This window comes from Pezoporus wallicus, unplaced genomic scaffold, assembly GCF_028554395.1.
Source record: "Pezoporus wallicus isolate ANWC-B61680 ecotype Strahan unplaced genomic scaffold, APGP_CSIRO_Pwel_v1 scaffold_3294, whole genome shotgun sequence".
In the NCBI taxonomy this organism is placed as follows: Eukaryota; Metazoa; Chordata; class Aves; order Psittaciformes; family Psittacidae; genus Pezoporus; species Pezoporus wallicus.
The window spans coordinates 11,559,263-11,582,015 of record NW_026635478.1 but is presented as its reverse complement, the minus strand read 5'-3'; the positions used below and the strand labels follow the sequence as shown (position 1 = coordinate 11,582,015).

Sequence of the window (22,753 nt, the reverse complement as noted above, 5' to 3'; positions counted from 1 at the left end):
CTACGCATGGGCAGAGGGACCTACAGGAGAGCAGTGGTGGGGAGTGGGCTGCCATCATTTGAGCAATGAATCCTAGCCACAGGCTGCTCCTCTCCCCAGTTGTGAGCAGCACTGAAACAAGAACCTGAATGAACTGTGTTGATGCCTGCAACAGCCAACACCTGCCTGCCCTCTTTCTCAGCTGTTCCCCAGCCTGGATTTACAGCACCCTATGGGTGATGTACTGCTCGGGGGCTGACCGCAGACACCACATAGGTCCAATTCCATTATTATTATGGTAAGGAACTGAATTTAGTGTACGCCATCTCAGAGGGCACATGTTGTCTCACCTCAAACTAAAAAAGTACAGGTACCACGTGTTTAGATTATATGTATGTATAATCATACAGATGATCTAAATCATACTACCACAGAATAATGTTGTGAAGCATCATCTATCTTTGTTTATGCCTTAACAATCTATAGGCAGCTTTAAAAAGTAAATACAAATATCTGTAGCAAGAATTCAGTAACAAAGACATAGTTATGATTAGTATCCATATTCAGGTAATTTCTCAGGCACAGTTTTATAAATCATTACTTATGCAAATCAGTCAAATCAGTCCAATGTTCCAATGAAAATTATTATTTGATAAATCATTCTATTCAACTTAGAATACATGCAGAACACATTATCTATGGTGGCGTATCATGTACAGTCACTTAAAATCTCCAAGGCTCCAACAGGCACAACAGACATCTAACAGCCACAAAAGCTAATGTTTCCAGTTGAGTAGTTTTTCTTTTTCGTGGAGTAATTATAGCTGACAAAAGTAAGTCTGGTCAAAAGAGAGCAGTGTATCTAAAAGCCTGATATGAACCATTATCAAAGTACAATGTTACATGTTATGCTTTGTAACAACTTATTTACATGAACCAGTTTATTGCTTAGCTTTCAGGCTGTTCCAAATTCCAATCAAGTACCCACATTGTCAGTTAACCTTTACATTTAATATTCTTAGTATGGACAGTTACGAAGTCATTAAAATAAAAAATTATCTTGATTCTTCACTGCCTTACTCCTTGTATTATCTTTTAGATAGATCAAAAATAGTAGCATGATGTTAATGAATCAGCAGACAACTGCATCACTGTGGAACTGGGTCTAGCAATTTAGCCCTACAACTGACGGGCAGCTTCTCACCTCTTGTCAGCTACAGAGATTACCTTCAAGCTGCCAACAAAAATTAAGACTCTGTTTACCCCTGTGTGCCCACTTCAATAAAAAACTGAAAGAGAACTCTGAAAAAGCACAACAAAAAGCCAAAAATCACCTAATTCATTACTTTCAGTGAAACTCCAAATGGTGATGAAATTTAATACGGAAAGTCCAAACAGTGAGGTATTAAGTAGTTTTGCTATTAAAGCAGTGCTCCCAGTATAACCTCCATTTATTTAAAACCTTCACATTCAAGTTCATAAAACATTTACACATAACTGATGGACTGCAAACAGCTTTGATCGAACATCTCCCAACACTAATAGCACTTTTGCAAGGTCTTGCAAGATACAAAAACCACTTGCGAATAGTTTCTTCTACATTTTAAAATATTATTGATCACTATAAAATTGACGTAGCATGCCTAATGGAAGAGTAGCCTCGGTTCTGGAAAAGGTCATGTCCCTCATGAATCTTCAGAGAATTAGAAATGCTTGATACAGTTTTACAGACAGCTAGTGTATTTTGTGTATAACTTCAGCATTAATGCACCAAGTGAATATTCAGCAATGCTCATATGGGGAAATGATCTAGAAGTAGTGATGATTCAAAGTGCATCTCCTGCAGTTCTAATCTCAGCTATAAGGACAGTATTAAGAATCAATCACAACAGACAGAAGTTGCATTATTAGATCACAAGAACAGAATAAGAAAAATCTCTGCACAATATTCTTCTACAAGACTGTTCACATTTCCCTACAAAACTACCTTTCAGTATTTCACACTGGTCTTTAACATGTTGGAAAAATTCTCATTATGAGGACGGTTGTTGGCTTTCAGGGGTGTCTTCGAATGAGACATGCTAAACAAAAATTGCCATTTCAGTCTTCAAATGAGCAACCCTCACTACAGAGAAAATAACTTGTACGAAGTAATATCCAGAGACTATTACAGGCCTTTAAATACAGGAATTCACAATTAAGGCTGAAATCTTTATTCCACACAGTAAGGTGATGATCTATTAAATACAAAGTGTGTTGCAAATTATGAGGGAATTGATCTAGCTTTTGTCCTTGCATTTACACCTTTGAAGATCAAGCCTTTAAAATTATTAATTATGTATTCAGTAGTTTGGTCCTGCCATAATTCCTCATAAATTGCGGTCATGAATATAACATGACATTCAAAACTACATTTAGAATACTTGTGAATTAGAACTGGAGAACTCCAGATAAAGTAAGATCTTTCACTTTTATGTCTGTCCATTATATGTTAGATGTAAGTGGTGGATATGGTGTTTACAAAAGGTCCCTAAAGGCATCAGTACTGTAAGATCAAAGGTGGTGAACCTTCCTAGTTACTTCTTTCAGTAATAAGGGACTGCATGCAGCTAACCTTCCTCCCTCTAACAGTAGTTATTGTGTGCAAGCCTTTTGGAAAGTGTAAGATGTACTGAATGGGTGCTTTAAATCCAGGCTCAGGATTAGAAACTCAAAATTCACCGTGCACGCTTAGAACTATACCACAATGCCTCCATAAAGGTGCATTGACAGAGCTTGCTCCTGACATTTGTTTTTCCAAAGGGCAACTACAAAAGGTAACAGGAACAGATGTATCAGAACTGTTCCCACAGAAACAGCCTGCTCCTGGCTACAACTTTCCTTTGGAGCACCACATGGTCCCATAACCATATAGAAATCTGGGTATCTGGTTGCATGGTTACAAGCATGCATTAGACTTGGCAATTAACCCGGCTATCAATAAGAAACCTTAAATTCATTTAGGAATTAGGAGTTCCTTAACACCCCAGCCCCAGAAACAGAATCACAGAATGGTCTGGTTTGGAAGGGACCTTAAAGATCATCTACTTCCAACCCCTGCCATGGCCAGGGAAACCTTCCACTAGACATATATAGACCCTTAAACAAGTTATAAATTGTAGATAAGAGTCAGTTTTATATTTTTCTTTAAATATACAAAACATATACACATAGACAGGTATCAGTCATGAGCAAATTATTTGTATACCTCTAGTACTATGGAAAAAAACATTACAGTTTTAATAAAGAATCTAGAAACTTTTACGTTCAAATCTAAAACTTCAGTAATTCAAACTTTTTACTATTAACCCAGCTCTGTCAGAATTACATTATCTAGATGTCTAACTTATGCCCTAGAGGTATTTTAGTTATAGTAAAATTTCTATGTAAAAACCTTAACACTTTCAAGAAAGAGATCTTTTGAAGATTTTACACTGACTTTTAGGAGTTTCTTCTAGCTAGTTAGAAATTACAAACAGAAGATGTTCTGGGCTTTCTTCTTTACTGTGTAACAGCCAAAGGAATGAATCTCTTGGAAAGCATCAGCAGTTAATGGTAATCTGGGTAGTCAAAGTTTGCAGTTACCTTGTACAAGATTAATATAACTACGAAGGCATCCCGTAAGCAGCAAGAGGATAAAGTGAATATTCCAAGAGACAGCAAAACACTGTGAGCCATCCAATTTGATTATCCAGAGCAAGAAAGGAAAATAAATGCTTTCTATTATTGCAAAGTGCTATAATGAGTATTTTTGAAGTCTAAAGTCCCAGCTGAAAGACACACATCATTAAGTGCTGTTCCCCTTAGCTATCTACTATGCATCAGACCAAAGTAATACGACTTCTTACTGAAAGTAATACGAGCCAGTCTGTTTTAAATGCCAGATTTCTTATTCCACTAGAAACACTACAGAACTACAGCTATACCACAATAATTTTGGAGTATGCTTTCTCCATCTCAGCCTCTTAAATACAAAGTTGCTGAAAATACTACCAACACTACCTAGAATTCACTTGAGTATTAAAAAAAATGCTTCCTCCCCTGAGCAGGCTCTTGGAGTTCTACAGTTTCATATCCAAGACTATTTTCTAAATAAGGTAGGGAGAAAAAAAACAAATCAAACCCCAACAATATCCACTGTTGATAAAAAAATTTTCCCCCATCTGGGGAAAAAACAACAATCACCCAAAACCTCAAAAACATACTTCTCTTGGACACAGGCAGAAAGAAAAAGAATCTGATAGAAAGAAAGCACATATTCACTGAGCTATCAAAATAAAAAAAAAAACAAACCTTAAAATCTGAAAAGATGCTTTCACTGAAAAAAAAAAATGAAAACCACAATTCCCACCATCCTGTTCTCCCAAGGAAGTCCACAAAGAGGAAAAGCAGACAGATTCAGGATCTTTAAAGTCTCAGTACACAAAAAGAAATTCTATTTTGAGATTTGACTACATTAGTAAGACAGCAAGAAATGGCAAAGTTGGTTTTCAGCAGGCAGGCTTTAGCAATTTAATTCATATTGCTCTCATCAAAAGTAATCTTGCCAAGCTGCTGTTAGTTGTCTTTTCGCCAGCTAGGAAAGAATAAAACAAGGTATTTTGATGGTATAAATCTTACTGATATTTAGACTCAAGGCTGGAGAGGCTGGTAACTAAAGCTTCCAGTTTCCTGCAAAGGAAACCTTTGATACAGAAGTATCACAAATTGTATGTTTTTAAGGAAACATCTAAAGAATTACTTTGGAGGAGTAATTCTCTCATCAGTTAAAAGCTGAGAATATAAGCCTGATCAGATCTAGTAGAAACCGATATGAAACAAAATTTCTCCTCCCTCTCCTGGAAAATGTTTTGTCTTTTACTGGGAATGGGAAATTCCAGATCATTCTCTTACTGGACAAGTATATAAGAAGCAACAACCCACTCACTGCACTGGTACAGTAAGAGGCAAAGAAATAATGGGGCAATAATATATGCAAAGAGCTATTCTGATGGTTTATTCACAAGGCACTGGAAGGGATTTAAGAGTAGCACTTCTTCCATATCACAACTTGTACTTTCTCCTTCTCCTCCCTTTTTTCTTACAGTGGAGTATATAGATAAAAAATTATTTTTTGAGAATTTTGGGGTTTTGGTGCTTTTTTGTTGTTTTTTTTCCATTACTCCTTTTCCTCCCCATTTTAATCCACTTTTGCTTTGCTGCTGTATTTCTGGAAATGGTAAATTTTTTTAGAAACAGCATGGCATAAGGAAGAGCCCGAGAATTAAGAAATCCTGTATGCCAGCTGCTAGCCAAATACTGCTGTGCTGGATTAGGAACCTCCCGTTTCTGCATCTGAGGACTGTAAATATTATGACCTTCTCCCCTCAGTTCATCAACTTGAAGATTCAATCAATATTCACTTCAACAGTCTCTGCAATATATCTATAATGAAACATTAAACCTCTTCACAATCAAAACTTGGTCTCTGTTTCACAGATGGAGAACTTAATATGCAGTAAAGACTTCTTCATCTATTTATCAAAACCCCATGAAACAAAGCAAATCTGTACTTGGGTGTTTGCTAGGAATATTATTCAGGACTACAATACTGAAATCTGATTGGCTTTAGATCTTAATTTATGTAATTGATTAACCATAAAATGTCTGATTTGCAAGACACCGTTGATCATTTTTATTTGGCAAGTGATTTGTAAAACCTACCCTGTTACATTACAAAACTTACCCTGTTACATTATAAGGCATTTTTTAATTTTCACGCACCCTGGAGTCTTTTCTTCTTTGCTGACTTTTTTCATTCTGTACTGCCGAATCTCTCGTACCAATGTATAAAAAGCATCCTCCACTCTCTGCATTGTAAAACACAACTCCTTAAAAACTGCTTCATTAACAATCATGAGATACTGGGACACCCGTGGCACAGAGGAAGAAAAAACACAAAAACACTGAAATTATGAGCTTTACTTGAAAGAAGTATATGGATCCCATTTAAACATTTAAAATGGTGGGCTTGCACATTTGCTGCTTGATAATTTTTTTTAATGCAAGCAAAAGAGAAACACTCAAAGAATTTCCTGATTACCAATTTCTGTGAATATCTATGCTTCAAGCCCTCCTATTTTTTGTGCAAGGTAACACTTGGACAAAAAAGAGTGAGGATTATGTTCTTCCATTGCATAATTCCACTGCACTGAAATCTTTTCACACATTTTTGTGGGCATGGATGTATTTAGCAGCACAAAACCTTGTTAGATTGTTAACTGGGGGTTACTTATAAACATACACAGTTAACCACCTATTTTCACTTCGTAGGCAAAAGTGAGAACCTATTACTGTTTGGGCAGGCAAAGAAAGTAAGCTCATTTATGTTCTGTTCTTTATGCAGGGTGTACTTTCTTTGCAAAAAAATCTGTGAAGAAACTAACAGTATAAAAGAAGTCTAACCAGGCAATTTCCTAAGAGGTTACAAAGAAATAAAATCTGAGAATACTAGATTTTAGGCAATATTGTTTTTAAAGCTGTTTATGTTATTAAACTTAGGAAAAAGGATATTTGTGTTATGGCAAAGTGCTTTTAAGAAGTACCTGAAGTATATTCTATTTCAGGGTAACTTTCAAAACTAATTCTTCTTATAACTATGGATGTTATTCTTCCATGCAGAAAAAGCAATAGTTATTATCACATTTAAGAGCCTGGGTCACATCAACATTCAAGGAACACCTAATCTGTTCTTTCTGGGCTCACCTCAGGCAACCAAGAGGGTACCATAATAAGAACTAAGTGCAAACAGCCTGTGAAGTTCTCCTGCTCACATTTTTTCTCTGGATGAGGAAAGCTCAAGTACTCCATGTATGACAGAGAGCTATGTGTTTTCCTTCCCTGGTCTCACACATTACCTTTCTGCAGCTCTGCGCTTAGGCCACCTGTATATGATGATCCATAAGCATTCAAAAAAATACGAAGACTGAAGTTTAAGCAAAGAGAAGAGGTACAGAACCAGCTTTAAATTATTTTATTTTAAATTGACTATATTTGTATTAACTTAAAAATTTAGACAAATCTGGGGGGATGTTCTTCTAACAAGATACAATACATTTAGCTGCAGTTTTTAAAGGAGAGAGGAAATCTGCCTTACTGTCAAGCTTATTGTCTCCTCAGCCAGATCAACAGGGCTGTTAATTTAATACAAACTCATTATTTGAAAATAAAACCAGAACAGACTGATGACTGTAGAAAACAGTACAATCATTTAAGCCCCCAAACTTTATTACCACCCAATGCACAATCTGGGCTTTTGTTTGGCAGATTTTCCATACTTTATCTTTCCAACCCGTCTTTATCTTATGCACCTAACAGTAATAGGTAACATTTACTGCCACAGTTGTTGGGTCATTTTGCATGAACTGTGCCATAGGTTATCATGTTGAAGACTCATTCTTAAGAATGCTGCTGCTTATCTGCTCTTCTGAACTACAGCCACTTGAATTTCAAGATTAATTAGATTTATTTCTTGGACTGTATTTCTTTGTTATGAATGATGTGTCCTGTTAGGATGTAGTGAAGTATGGACAAGACAATCAGTCTTACATTACAAGTCTGAGAGTTTGCAAAATGTGAAAAAAACTATTTAAAAACCCCAGCAAAACCCAAGTAAAGCTCATTATTTTCATGTTTTCCTGGAAGGAGGAAACAGTAGACACTGATAAGGTGCTATGTGCCAAAGCACAGGCTGTACACGAATCAACATTTTTGTAAATCTACTGTTTTGCAGTAGAAATACATAATTTGATTACAGAGCTTTCACATAAATAATTAGATAATAATTCTTCCATCAATGTTTGTTGCCAGCTTTCCCATCACCATTGAAATGTAGTTTGCTTTAGCAATGCAGAGAGAGGGAGAGACACAGAAAAGAAATTGCTACCACTGCCACCACCAAGAATAGCCTTATGGATCCCCTTATGAAATAAGGTATTCTGAAAGAAAATCTGTACAGAGACACATTTGCTAATGTCATTAGCACAGGGTGACATTTTAAAGAGCCAGGTACCAATCTTATAAACTTAAGAAGTAATTTAAATACCAATTTCTTTTAAAATTCTTCAGTATTTTTTCCTTAAATTAGTATGGACCATATCTCTAAAATACAATTAACCAGATCTATTAGCTGTCAGAACTGGAAGCAAAAATACCCTTTGGCAGATATTAAAAATTTCAAAATCTAAACAGCCCCAAGAACCCATGACCTTGAGGCAATGTTTTCAAGATGCTTTTAACTCCTAGGAGACAGCCAAACATTTGATTTAAAATATGACTATGTGCAAAGAAAGACTATTGCAAACGCAAACAGGAATTTTCACATGTTCTGCTCCTGTAAATAGTGTTTAAAGGAAACTAATGAAAAGTTAGCTTTAACATCTCAAAAGTGTTCTGTGTCCACCTTTATACACTTTGTAGGAGCTGGTCTCTTAAAACCAATTGTTAGACAAATAAAGTAAAAAGCTATTCATTTAGCTTTTAGGGTTAGCAAAAAAATTTCTATTCACTTCCATAAAAGCACTCCCAACATAAAACTTTGTAATGGTAGAGTCAGCTTAGTCAGTACTGGAGAATACAAACCTGCAAAAATCTACTAGCTCAGGCAACATTTAGCTTATAGGTTAAGGGTAATTTTTTGCTGTTTCTAAAACAGATCTAATACTTAAAAGGACTGTTTGAAAACAGTTACTAGAACTCAGCCACATGCAAAACCTCCATTAATATGGAGAGTGAGGGGGTGTTAAGCTGATCGTGTCATCTGACAGCAGTTAAATACAGCAGCAGGACAGCAGTAAATTCATATTAAATACTGCGCAAAATCACTATTAAAGTCAATCTCTCCAAAGGTAAGAAGTACCAGAATTACAGCTGTCCTACTTCAATTTAACTCATTGTGCGCATGTATCCTCTTTTTGCTGCACCTATTTATCTTTATATCAGGTATGTAACAGACGTGTTTCCTGAGCATCCTGGAGTAATTTTTTTTTTCTTGGGCCCTTGTTCTTGGGAAGGACTAAGATTTTTTGGAAACGTTTTACCTTACAACAAACTAGCAACACGGAAAAACTCAACTCATGTTGTGAAGACTGACAAAATTTTAAGTAATTGAAAACGAAGTTTTAAAGTGGAACTTGCACACATGACCCGCATTAAAAATTGCTTGGAGTAAAACACAGAATAATATCATTAAACAGATACAACCAATCTCTAAAAACTTGGCAGGGTGGTTCAAGCAAACTGTCTTAAGATATCAGTTATTCATGAATCTCAATGAGATGTAGGAATGCTGTTCTGTAAATACTGCACTGATTACTTCAAACCAGGCATGGGTTCTCAACTTACTTTCATCGCAAATTTGGGGCCTAACCTACTGTACATCAGACAGCTGAAATAACTGTAATGCTTATTTAACAGCATCCCCATTATTAGGGTCAACTTCATTAAACACTTTAAAGTCTGTTTAAGTATATATTCTCAACGAGACCTAATGCTTTGGGGTATCCTTTACAATGCTTACAATAATGCCTATTTATCTGCTTTGCCTTTGAATTCAGTTCTAGCAGGACAGTCAAAATTCTACAGTCAAACCACATTTGGGGTACAGCCTTAGAGCTTGTCCTTGTGTAACTTGCAGGCAAATGGAAGGCAGAAAGGAATACAGGATGAAGCCTTGGCAGGGTTAAATCAGGTTTGCCTCTCATCTTTCATTGATACTATTGATAATACTGGGAGCCATATGCTCATGAGGATAGGGGAGAATTTTAATTTAAAGCTTATGTTAAACAGAAAAAAGCAAAAACAGCTACCAAAATAAACTTCAAGAAATCACATCCTTCTGCATAAGTACCATGAAAGAATAAGTGTCATTGATGCAAAGAACGAGTTTAAGTTATGCACATGCCTTGCATTTAATAAAAGTGTCTTTGCAATCAAGAGCAACAACTTTCTATTTTTGTCTTCCATTTCCTTCCCCAGAAAACCTTCTGATTCAATCTGAGCTCCGGCAGAAGTGGGGCTTGAGGAAGGGCTAATGCAAGGATGGTGGGGGCTCCTTCAACATGGCATTGGTGCTGCTGTTTCAGTGTGGTAGGAGGTACATACAAGAAAGGATAAGTAGGTTCCTACTTCTAAATATTCATGTCAGACCTACAGACTCCAGAAGTTACCAAACCACAAGGTACATCTGCTCATACCTGGAAGTTCTGAATGTAACCAGAGAGGACCAAATATTTTTATTTATTTATTTTTAGCCAAGGACTGAATTCTGACCAGTAGAAATATAGTCTATTGGCCACATAGAGCTCACAAAATGGTTTGAATCCCCTACTTCAAAAGGTTACTTTGGAAGAAGGTGTATATACATGCACAATCTTTTTATGACAGTGTGACTTAAAGATCATAAAATGTAAATGCTTATGTATACACAAGCACACATACAGGTGATCGTGCTGTAATTAAAGATCAGGTTCTTCTTCCAATTCACTTTTGTCTTCTCAAAAATATTTTAATAATCCAGCATCTTATGAAGCAGTTTCATAACACATTATGAACAGCGGCATGAAAAGAATCAGCAACCATACCTAGTGGTTCTAACTTTTAGAAGCCAGCATTCTCAAAAGAGCGTATTAGGCATCTTTATTTTCAAGTCCATGAGACGCTTTTAGGGACTCCTTAAATGTAAAGTGTATAAAGCTCAACTTTGAAAAACAAAAGCCAAAAGTCAGATTCTTTCTGTAACACTGTATTTCCTGAGGTGCCAACAGAAAAGTCTCAGATAAAAGTAGTCAAATTATAGACAGCTCATATATGACTGATCTGTTATACTCTGAAACAAGTACAAACCTCCTTAAGCAGATCTCTTAAAAGTCTGAAAGATAAAAAAGCAGATACTACTTTGTGTAAATAAAGATTATAAAACTGAAGTGGTGATTAAGCATGTTGATTTAGTAATGGTTAGGCATGGTGGGGCTGCTTGTCAGAGTAAACTGTAAGGGAGCTGGGGAGAAAAAAAATCTTTGAAAATACATCATCGCAAACTTTTATTAAAAAATGGCTATGCAAAGGGAATGTTTCCCCAACAAAATCTAATGCTCCGTGAAACGGGCTGAAGAGAGTGAAATCTAGATTTAAGTACAGAACTTTTTACAGTGAGGGTGGTAAAATACTGGAAGTGGTTGCCCAGAGAGGTGGTGGATGCACCATCCCTGGAGACATTCCAAGGATAGGCTCGATGTGGTTCCGGGCAACCTGATCTAGTTGAAGATGTCCCTGCTCACTGCAGGGGTGTTGGGACTAGGTGAGCTTTGAAGGTCCCTTCAAACCCAAACTATTCTATGATTCAAACCTCAAATGTAATTTCAGAGTTCCTCGTTTTTTATCCTAACATCTCAATGATAGCCACCTTCCAATACAGGAAATATCAAATACAGGACCTTCCAAACAAGAACACTGTATTTATTCAGTCCACTTATATGCTACATTCTTTGGAACACTCTTGTGGCCTAATTTATTCTCAGCCATTAAAGCTGTGCAGTTAGTTTTCTTAATCCTACCTAAGAGATTTTCTCTATTCCCAAAAGTTAGCATTCCTTTGATTCCTCTGTAAAATTTTACCTATTAGTCCATGTTTCAACTTGTCAGAAATTTGAGCAGGTGTAGCAAATTTTCACTAATAAAATATCATTTCTTATATATAGGACAAGTTATTTTTGTATATGAGGAAATTTTGCCAAGTGATGCATCTGAATCTATTTAGCAGTTACACTGACCTGTTACTCAAATTGCAGTGTTCTGCTCTTATTTGCCACCTCCCGCTACAACTAATTTGTGATTTATAATTTGCACATAACATTTGACTGTGGAGAGTACAAGTTATTCAGCTATTCAGGCCTGATCTAATTTGTACTAATAGTAAGTCTTTACTCTTAGAAGAAAACCCACAACCAGCATTTTTCAAAAAGAACACTGTCTTTCAGAAGTACAGAACCAGTTTCATCTGTAGAACTTGTCTTCTCCTGAATGCAGAGATTTGCACCTAAACCTAGAAAGAAGCACTGAAAGGACCCTAACAGCTGCCTCTTTCACCTGTACCGGCTGCGTGCAATAAACCAATAGGGAGCTCTAAAGTCTTAGTATTAGTTTACACAAGCAATTAATCCAGTCATTTCAAAAAAGACTTATGGTCAATTGCTTAGTTATAAAAAGGGATATCAAGCATGTCCCATTAACACTGAATCAATGCCTCAAAGAAAAATTCCTTTTGTTATTAATGAAAAGACTAAAACCAAAATAAACTAATTTGCTGTTTGTCTGCTTAATCCTCTTGCTGAGGAAAAACCAGCATTTCACCTCTCAGTACAACTGTTTTTCATTCTATTAAAACCTATCAGAACATTAAGAAAACTGCAACTGTCTGACAGTGGAGAGTAGTGGCAGGCCAGGTCTCATGCTTCAAGTTTGCGCAGCTGAAGCAAATCACTCATTAATAAACAAGTACCAGTTGTCAGTGAGTTCACAGAAAGAAGACACAACACAGGAATTTCTATTCTGGAGAAATATATCTATTGGTATGACAAAGCGATCGTCAATGCCTAGAATAATTATAAATAAATAATTCAGATGAGAGTTCTGCATTTGTTTCTGGTAAGTTTTGAGCTTTACCTGTCTTGTTTTTGCTGATGTTTCAATGAAAGGAATTCCATAACTTCTTGCTAAATCCTGAGCTTGTTTTGTATCTACTGTTCTGGAAGGCAAATCACATTTGTTTCCTACTAGCACCATTGGGACATCTTCAGAGTCTTTAACTCTCTTTATTTGTTCCCTAAAAAGAAAAAAAAAAAAGACTGCATTTAACAGGTATAAGTGTATTTAACAATTTTAAAACAATGAAAGACTCCATCATCACTCGTTATGTTAGTTTCCTACACATACATTATTAGAAGCCATCAAAAAATAAACTGACCAATCCTGTCACTCTCAAGTTTATCACCTTATTTAAAAAAAAACACTATTTTGCAAACTTCTGTACATTTTATAAACAGCTAGTGCCAGAACAAGCCTAAGATGCTCTGACATAAATCTTACTCTTACCTCTCATAGTCAGTACTCTGAATACTCAATTCATTTGCCAGCATGAAACACTTATCAAAGCGCTATGTCCGTTGTCTCAGTTTTGGTTGGGGGGGGGGGATGGTGTGTCTTTTTTGTTGTTGTTGTTTTATTATTAAAAATAACATTAAAAATCCCTGTCTAAATGCAGAGTTTGTAAACTTTGAAGACCACCAGCCTGGTTTTGTACAAAGAGAGATTTGGCAAGAAAGCCCTTTCAACCATTGGTTAGAAAACATCTTGAAACACTAGTTAGATGTACTTGCCAAAAATCTCAACAATCGTTCATTTTATTACTTTTGCCTTCCCAAATAATCTAGCAGTATGTTCCTTAATTAATATAATCGCTGGTTTTGGTTATTTATTCATAAGCCTTCAGCTTCAGTCTGAAAGGCTATCCACAGGTGTGTGAATGCACAGTAGAAACTCCAGCATTTGACTCACAACATTCTTGAAATTAACTGGGAAGGACTTCTTACGCAAAACATCAACTGACTTTAAAAAATGAAAATTCCACATGAAAACCTCTGTGCTCCTTCCTTTTACATTAGCATCTACCTTATTTTTTCCCTTCTTCCTCTACAACCAGAGGGAAATCATCGGTAATAATCCGGTGAGATAATGAAGACAAGGTTATAGTTTTTCTGAGAGCAACAGACGTCTTTCTAATTTGTTGCCCCTACTGTGCTCTTACGTGTTTTGTTTTTTTTGGTTGGTTTTGTTGTGGGTTGTTTTTTTTTTTTTTTGGCGGGGGGGGGTGTTTGTTTTTTTGGGGGTTGTTTTTTTAATATCACCAGTACCAATACATTCAGTTAGAAAATTTTATATATAATGAAATTTATACAAAAGCTGACTAGCTCAATTTAAATATAAAAAAGAAGCAGCCCTCAAAGAAGGTGCCCACATTCATAACACTCATCTCTCTGTGGGTTAATATGCAGCAGTTTTGCCCCTCTCTTTGCAACAGTACTCCCCTGATCTCACAGCTGCTCCAGGGAGATAAGCCAGCAATAAACTATTTTTGTAAGTAGGCTTTTACCTGTTTAACATCATCACACTGTGCAATCAAATGAGCTGACTTGCTGGCATACAGGAGAAAATGAAACTACGCCACCAGGGCAGTTGCATCTGCTGACTTTAATTACCCTGAATTACCATGGTATCCCACCTTAAATGTGGAACTGTAACTTCTATTTGTAACAAAAATGTGTAACTTTGGCTTATAAGTAGATGTTAGATTTGTGGGTAATGATGATAGCAGAACACTCCTCCACCATAAGGTGACATGGATCTGACAGCATTATAAATGCCTAACTATGAATAGCTTAGCATTATGTGTTTGGAACTGATCTTAAATGGATGCTGCCAAACTCGACAAACATCGGTGGGATTTGCATTATCTTGCATTACCCAAGGAGAATTCAGTATAATAGTAAGCTACTGAATTATAAATGAGCTGGTACAGTAAACACCAGAAACTGCTTCTTTTTTTACATTAATGTAGCTGACAATGAAAGCATGAGTTGAAATTTTTAACTCATTATTAAGATAAAAGTGTGAAGAAACTAATAACAGGTTGGTTTTAGTAGTCATCCTGGAGCCCTGATTTTGTGTGTGTCTGCTCTTCTTAGGCATCAGGGCTCACACATGTTAATCTTTAACATTCCGCCAGTATTTCCACTCCACTCCCAGAACAAAAGCTAGCAACTGACATTATTGTCTGTACAATTTCAATTGGATCAGTTTTGCCATCAGAGCACATAATTTTATCTGTGGAATGGGCAGACTTTAGATAAGTCTTCACTATGAATAGGCAGAAACACTAAGTCACATTAGTTTATACTAGAATAACTTTCAGATGTTTTTTCTGCTTAACTTGAAAACGAGGCAGCAGATTTTCAGATTACCCAAAATTCCAGACTTACAAATCCACAAATAATTCGCTAATTTGCAAGTTTCCCCTTAGACACCATGTCATAAGAAACCATTCTATTATCCGGTGGAAGAGCAAGCAACCTGTCCACTTAATACAAGAGTTATTTGATTAACTTTCAATATACACACCTATAATGGTGAATATCTTCAAAAGACTTTGTATTGTTTATAGCAAATACACACAAGAAGCCTTCCCCTGTTCTCATATATTGGTCCCTCATTGCACTGTATTCTTCTTGACCTGCTGTATCAAGAATATCCAAGAGACAAGTTTCTCCATCAATTACTACTTGCTTCCGGTAGGAATCCTAAGAAAAGAAAAACACATACAGCTTGGTTAAACACAAACAAGTAAAATTTCAAACACCTGTAACTCAAACACATAAGAATTAGAATCCAACTTTACAGACAGTCAAATGAGAGCAGGAAAATAGTGACCCAAATTTACACGTATACCGTAAAATCCAGAAGTGGGAAGACCACTGAAAGCCATGATCTTTCTGTATTCCAGTTCTTTAGTGAGTAATAGTTCATGTGCATACACACAGAAAAAGGGCAGTGTTCTTATTTTGCACAGAAGGATAAAAAGTACAATTTGGATCCAGATCAAAAGCACCTCCCCTTTGTCTCTGTTAAGAGAAAAGAAAAACTAAAGAAAACAGTAATCCTGATTTTAAAAGGATTGACTTTATTTAGGCTTACTCAATTTGCCAATTCTTTTTTCTTAAGTAAAACTTGACTTTCATTCTACAGATGGCTACAAAAGCATTGTGCCGCAACAATGTCCAAAGTAATAAACCAGAAAGAATACACAAGTAAGACAACTCCAAAAATCTATGCAACTAAAAGGGAAATGGAGTATAAAAAGCCTTCACTGTTTGGGATAGGAAATCAGTTTTGTGCGCCTAAGTAGATGCATACAGTCATATTTGTTATTAAGTTACCAAAGTTGAGTTGATACATTTGAAGTTCAAGTTCTTTAGCCACAACAGACCAACAAACAGAGTTGTATAAAAGCCCAGACAGGTTGCTTCAGAGATACTGAAACAAATTATTCCAATACTATCAATTCAGAGCTTTCAGGTAACTGATCCAAGTGGCTAAAATCTGTACAAAGCACCAAGCAACTAGATCTTAATGTCTATTTACAGCTCTTTTTGGTTCTAGGCTGCTATGAGTACATAGTTTTAGTGATAGGAACATAACCATTATTTTCCCCAATAACTTCTATAAACATCTATATAGTCGAAATAAAAACATGTCAACAGCTTTGAAAACAGGTCATCAAATAGTACTGTAAATTATTCTCAGTAAAGAGTACTTACAACAAATAAAAGGTATAAAGACAAAATCTTGGTATTACCTTTCAGATCCCTTAGCTGGATATTAACACAATATTGCTGCTGTTCTTTTTAACACTATACAGAAGTGAATCTAAGCTACTGTAAAGAAAATTAAAGAATTAAAGTTGCAATTCTAGCCAACTTCAAGACATATTTAGAATGACCTTCCTTTGTACCTATTTTAAGGCACAGTACACCTACTCCTGTGTGCTTTCTATATATTTGTATTTTTACAAAGGGCCCTCTTTCCTGTTGCTCACACTAAAAAGCAAGCAGAAGACAATTGTATAGAATCAGTATCTTAAACTAAACAAACTCTATAATCACACATTTATCTTCAGCCTGGACGATATTTAACAGTATCAGGTAAAACAATATTAACCGTTTACCTTAAAGATAAAAGTTTACTTCCAACATGATTTTTGGATATATTTATTTCACAGAAGTGCAAATTCAGTGTTCAAGAAGTAGGTAACTTCAGAAACCTGTAAGCCACGTTTAAATATTGATATAGATGAGACAAACAAGTTCCAATGTGTTTGAAAATAAGGTTAATATTCTCATTGCTTAACAAGAAAAAAAAAAACAACAAAACCCACAAAAGACACGTTTTGTTTCCTATTCACTTAAATTCAACAGTAGATCCCCCATGTCCTATGTTACCTTTACCACAGTTCACAGTGAAGTATTAGCTTCTATCACCATACTCAGCGTATTTACAGACTTTTCCTTCTCTCCTCTTGCAATTTGACTGCTAGTTTAAAAATATGAAAAACAGTTCTTGAAAAGCCTGTATTATTCCTTTACATCTTAGCACTTCAAAGGAAAAGAAACACCCCTCAACTGAGCTCTAAACAAAAGCTTTAAGTAATTTTCAAAGAAAATAATCTTTTAGAGAAGAAAATCACTTTTAAGAACTGTTAGTTTTAGCATGCCTAGAATGTTAGCAGCAGCAGCAAAGATGTACCAGCATAAAGCACAGCACAGGTACAAAAAGAAGGAGCACTTTGTGATAATGGCCATTTTGCCGACTTCTGGTGAGAAAATTTTGTCACTAACTAGAAAGGGGATTTGAGGCGGAAGGAAAAGACAAGACATGGAAGAGAAAACTCAAGCTTATTATTTCCCTCCAAGCTACTAAAATAATAAACACTTTGCTTTTTTGTGTCCCCCTCTTGTTCCCCCTAAAAAACATCAAACCTGAGATCATATTTGTCACTGTAGGAAAGAAAACTGAAGCATCACATTAAAACCTCAGGCTACTGGGACTGCCAACCCCATTATAGCAAGCAACCAGTGTAAACATAGCCAAGATAAAATTTGTTTATTTAAGTGTTACCATACTGTAAAACTTCTAAGTCCTGCAAAACAGAATGTAGGTCGTAACAAAGTGACACTGCTCTAGTACTTGTGGCACTTTTGCTTCAAGACATCATTGCAGAACTCAAATGACCAGACTCCCTTCCAACAACAAAAATCCTCACCAGCCTTCTAATCTATAGATTTCAAAATTTATAAAAATCCAGTAGCTTTACTGCACATTGGGACATTTGCAGTGATAAATGCCATGAAGAAGCAATGAGGAGGTATCCAGTATAAGGCTATTAAGTAAAACCAAAATGCAAACTAGAGCATTAATATAGAAGCAGTACTTGACTCCAAATACGAATTTGCAGTTTTTCCCCAGTATACTGACTCAGCATAACTATATAAAAATGTTTTGATTTCATTAATCATTTAACCTGCTTTTATTGGCCTTTCAGAAGCCTTAAAAACCAGCATGAATTACAGTAAAGGAGCGATTATTCCATCTATTCCCAAGCACTGATAAGAAAATGCAATAGAAGTCTCAGCTATATGCTACATATGGAATTTATCTAAAACATGTCCCACTGCTTAATAAATCCTACCTAAGCCAGTAGTCATTATTTTGTAAAAATCCACTTTACCAGTGATTTTATGTTAAAATATCACAGCTACTAAGAATAAGCTATTACTAAATACTGGTGGAAGTTTCGCAAGTGCATAGGTCATTTAAGAACACAGACTTAAATATCAGTATTCCTAAATCAGCCATGGGATTTTGCTAATCCAATTGAAAACCCTCTGCCAGGCAACTAGCAAAGCTGTTCTTTCTCTAGAATATTTAAAATATTACATATATTTAGCACTAAAACATGATGAAGCTGTAAAAAATAATAATAATAAAAAATTCAAAATTTATTTGTGATTGCTTGTGATAAGATTTAACAGGCCTCATCCAGTAGAGGGCACTAGTCCAACTGTTCTGTGTATTAGAAACACAGATTGACAAGCATAATGTACACACAGTTAAACAAAACACTTAAAAAATTACACGGCTGTAAATCTATGCTTAGACACCTACCTCAAGTAAGATATGAAATCTTGAAACACATATCAAGCTTATACATTTGACTAACAGTAGCCACCCAAATATACACTGATTTTAATTTCTCCCCCTGCCCCCATCATCTGCTATGCTCAAACAACAACTATATTTTTCCCTCTCTAACTGCATCATGTCTTCACAACATGCGAATTTTAGAAGTGTTGAGTTTTATTTGGTTAACCACAGGAAAGACTTAAAATTATTCAGTAACTGTGTAGTTGTGAGATCCATTATATATAACAAACACTGAACTATCTTCTCCATCTATTCCAAAATATTTAGCTTTATTTTTTATCTGCCAGGGAAAATAAGTGTTTTGGCAACAGCTGTATAGCAATGAAAGAAACAGTAGTAAGTGAGAAACTACTGAACTGTCTTAACTGTTATTTACCAGTAAAAGCAACTTTAGCCTTATTTCCTCATACTGCATAAAAGCTGCTCTACAGCTATTGTTCTTCGATCAGCCCCTACCACCCCAACCACATCTATACAGGAAGCACAATCAACCAACTCTTTTTCAGCTGAACAGGATCCTGCTCAAGCAAGCATTTGAGCATTTAAGCCCAATTCATAAGCCCACTCTGCAACGTTTGCCACTCCAAATCACAGATCACTCTTACAACAACTGAATTATTTCTTCCCTACAAGCTTACCTACCAGATCATAGCACTGCGACTGCACACAAGGAGATTTACCACATAAGTAGGAAGATAAAGCCTCCATCCTCAAGGTCTCAGAACTTAGAAGACAAAAACGTTAACTAGTACTCAGACAAGAACTTGTAGGAGTTGCACAAGATTAATACTTTTGGATGCAACAAGTTGTGGATGCTGGTAAAACCCATTAGGTTAAAGGTTTCTGATTCTGGACCACACCGCAGTGTTACAGTCATCCTGCACACTACAGAGTAAAAGACACAGTTCTGGGATTTTGGGTTCTTTCTATGAGGAACTGCATTTTCATCTTATAAGTCTGCATTAAAATGTATTGGGCATTCCTCAAAATATTAAGCTTGTTGATTATCAAAATTCCTCAAGTGATTTAGGAATTCTGACATTTAAGGTTTTGCACTCCTTGTTTACACAGTTCTGGCTTCATATGACAACTCAAAACACAGAACCTCCACAGTACTTTTTCTAATGCATAAATACACCTCCAACCTCAAAGAAACCCAGATGACTATGACAAGTATTAAAGACCAAATCCTCCAAAGTTCCTTTTGCAGGAAAAAGTAAAAGCCCATTTTGCTTCTTCCTCCCTTGAGTTTTGTGTTTTCTGTTTGTCAAGCGTGTTTTGGGTGACTGTCATTACGACTTCACATCTTTCTACTTGCAAGAGCTGCCCTCCTAGTGGCAAGCCACACACCCCTACTCTCTCAATAGGTCTAACCTTCTACAGGCATATATGAGGCTACTTGGCCATGCAACAGAGGGACAACACAACACAGCATCACATTAATGTAAACGCAAGCCAACACGTCTCTGGAGCACAGAGGCTTGTACTTCACTGGAGTAAGACATCCTACCACCTCAGGCCACTGGCTCCTCTTGCTTGTGCGTACCTGAAAATGACTACAGAGCCATTTTCCAAGTCACCATTTTAAGCCAAGATTTAAATCCTTGTAATTTCTTCAAGTGAGCTTGGGAAGTGCCTCACTGTATAAACATATAAATGAAGTCATAAGCAACAGAGCTTCAGTGCTGGGAACATAAAATTCTTGTATAACTTACAGTGTCATTTTCTACTTTTACATGGTCTGAGGTTATTAAATCCAACAACCCACAGGAGACTTCAGGCAACACTAGTATTTTCCTTACCTTTAAAAGGCAGAACTTGCCTGCTCATTAAATACCTTTAAAATATTACAACTTTTAAAGCTTAAATACAATTTCAGATTTTGAGGAACTGTGCCATGTATTTTAAAGCATCCACTACAGTAGTTATAACATGTCTTTTCTAGGTACAGAAGCAAGCACTGGTGGTTTTAAAATAAATAAATAAATAAATAAACAAATAAAACCAGGCTCCAAATTCTGCTTCATTCACCATAACATTCCAGGACACATTTTCACTGTGTGAAACAGATCCTAATGATAGAGGCTGCGAAAGCCTGATGCATACATTTCAGAACTACAAATTTTCTCATTTAAGAGGTTGCATACAAAGCCATAAAGAGTTTCACCAAGCATTTTCACGTGAATTTGTCAAAAACTTTGCCACAGAGATCCTAAAATCATGCATCCAAACTGTCCAACAAAACACAGCAATTAACACCATACTTTAATTGAACATAATAGTTCCATAACCAAATGAAGAAGCACTATTTCCTCTCCAGTGCTGGTCTGATGCTGATCATTACCTTTGAGTGTTTTTTATTATAAAGCCTTGTTCTATGTTTTCGTGGTAACTGTCCAAAAGTACTGACCCAGCATTTTAACTGTTAACCTCTCTTCACAAAATGAGTGCAAGCTGATATTGTTTACCTCTATTGTAGGGTCATATTCATCCACAAAGTGATTCTGAATTAGCTGTATTGTCAAGGCGCTCTTGCCTACACCACCAGCTCCAACGACAACAAGTTTATATTCTGTCATTTTTTAGCAGACCTGATGACAAAGAAACCAACATTAAGCAGAGTCGGGCTCCGGCTAATGAGGATGCCGTTGGTGCGTTCTCATTCAGTTTCACGTTCCTTTACTATTACCGGAAAGCAACTCCCTCCCTGAAAGACAAGACAAAAAGCTGTGAGGGCATGCCGTTTCTCAAACAAAATTATACATAAGAAACATAGCGTGGGGACTAGGCTGAAAGGCACCGACTACAGAGATAAAAGACCCAGGATACACTAAACCTTGGAAGAGGTCAGAGAGTATTTCTCGCGGGGCAAAGATGCTGTTCGCCGCCGCTTTCCCCGGTGACCGTGGAGACCTCCCGGATCCGTATGGCAGCCGGGCCAGGTTCACCACAACCGGGGAACCCGCCTCCCGCGGCCGGGCGGCTCTGATGGGACAGGCGCGGACCGAGCACGGCTTCATCTGGCGGCTTCTCCGCCACAGCTGTTTAGGGTTCCGGTGGATTTGTTTTCCCGGGGTGGCCCAGCGGCGGGATTCCCCCAACCTCCCGCGGGGCTAGGGGTGCCGCTGCCCGCCCCGCCCCGGCTCCCCGCACCCGGCGACGCGGCCAGGCCGACCAAACTTTCCGGCGCGGCCCGGCGCCTCGGCCCCGCGCACAGGGGCTGGAAGGCTGGGGAAAAGGGCAGGGTGGAAGGAATAAACTGAATGGATCTATGAGGAAAGGGCAGGGTGGGGGTCACTCGGCAGGAGCCGCCGGGCTCCCGGAGGGCGTTGGCCACCTGTCCCGCCGCCCCCTCCCGCGGCCGCCGAGCCACCGCCCGCGCCGCGGGGAAGGACGGCGGAGGGGCAGGCGGAGGCTGCTCTGGAGGATGCCGGCGGAGGGGAAGCGGGGCAGGGCTCAACCCCGCGGGCGGCAGCGGGACAAGCGGCCGGTGGAGGCCCCCACCCAGCTAGCCGGCGTTCCGGCTCCTCTGGGGGGCGACGCCGGGAGAAAGGAGGGGGACGCGGGTCGGAGGGGAACGCGGAGTCGGAGGGTGTCCGGCTCCGGAAAGCAGCACCGCTCCCTTCCCACCCCATCTCTGAAAGGAAAAGAAGGAGAAGAAAGCAAACACGGCGATTCAGTCCCGGTTCGGTGGGGTATGGGGCAGGCGGTACCTGCCTGGCGCTGCCGCGGGAGCACGCTGGCACCTCCCTTGCCCGCCCCGCCGCGGCGGCCGCTCTGCGTTCCTTTCCGTCCCGGTCTGAAATGGCGGGGGACGGGGAGGGCTGGAGCTGCCGAGGGAGCCGAGCGCCGAGAGGGTGGATGGGTGGATGCACGCACTGGAGCG

General features: G+C 37.8%; 1 protein-coding gene across 5 annotated transcripts in view; it reads right to left on the bottom strand.

Annotated features, from left to right (window-relative positions):
• KRAS (KRAS proto-oncogene, GTPase) overlaps positions 1–22,753 on the bottom strand; it is a 23,215-nt gene extending 462 nt beyond the window's left edge. Inside the window, exons 1-6 of one of the 5 annotated variants that reach the window (XM_057428014.1) lie at positions 22,581–22,753; positions 21,336–21,574; positions 15,229–15,407; positions 12,718–12,877; positions 5,752–5,867; position 3,117 (exon numbers count right to left, since the gene is read on the bottom strand). In XM_057428014.1, coding sequence (XP_057283997.1) covers position 3,117; positions 5,752–5,867; positions 12,718–12,877; positions 15,229–15,407; positions 21,336–21,446 — 567 coding nt within the window. In that variant the 5' untranslated portion in view covers positions 21,447–21,574; positions 22,581–22,753. Of the gene's footprint in view, positions 1–3,116; positions 3,118–5,743; positions 5,868–12,717; positions 12,878–15,228; positions 15,408–21,335; positions 21,575–22,580 lie in introns of all 5 variants that reach the window. The other 4 variants (XM_057427995.1, XM_057427985.1, XM_057427975.1 and 1 more) reach the window with 4 other exon arrangements.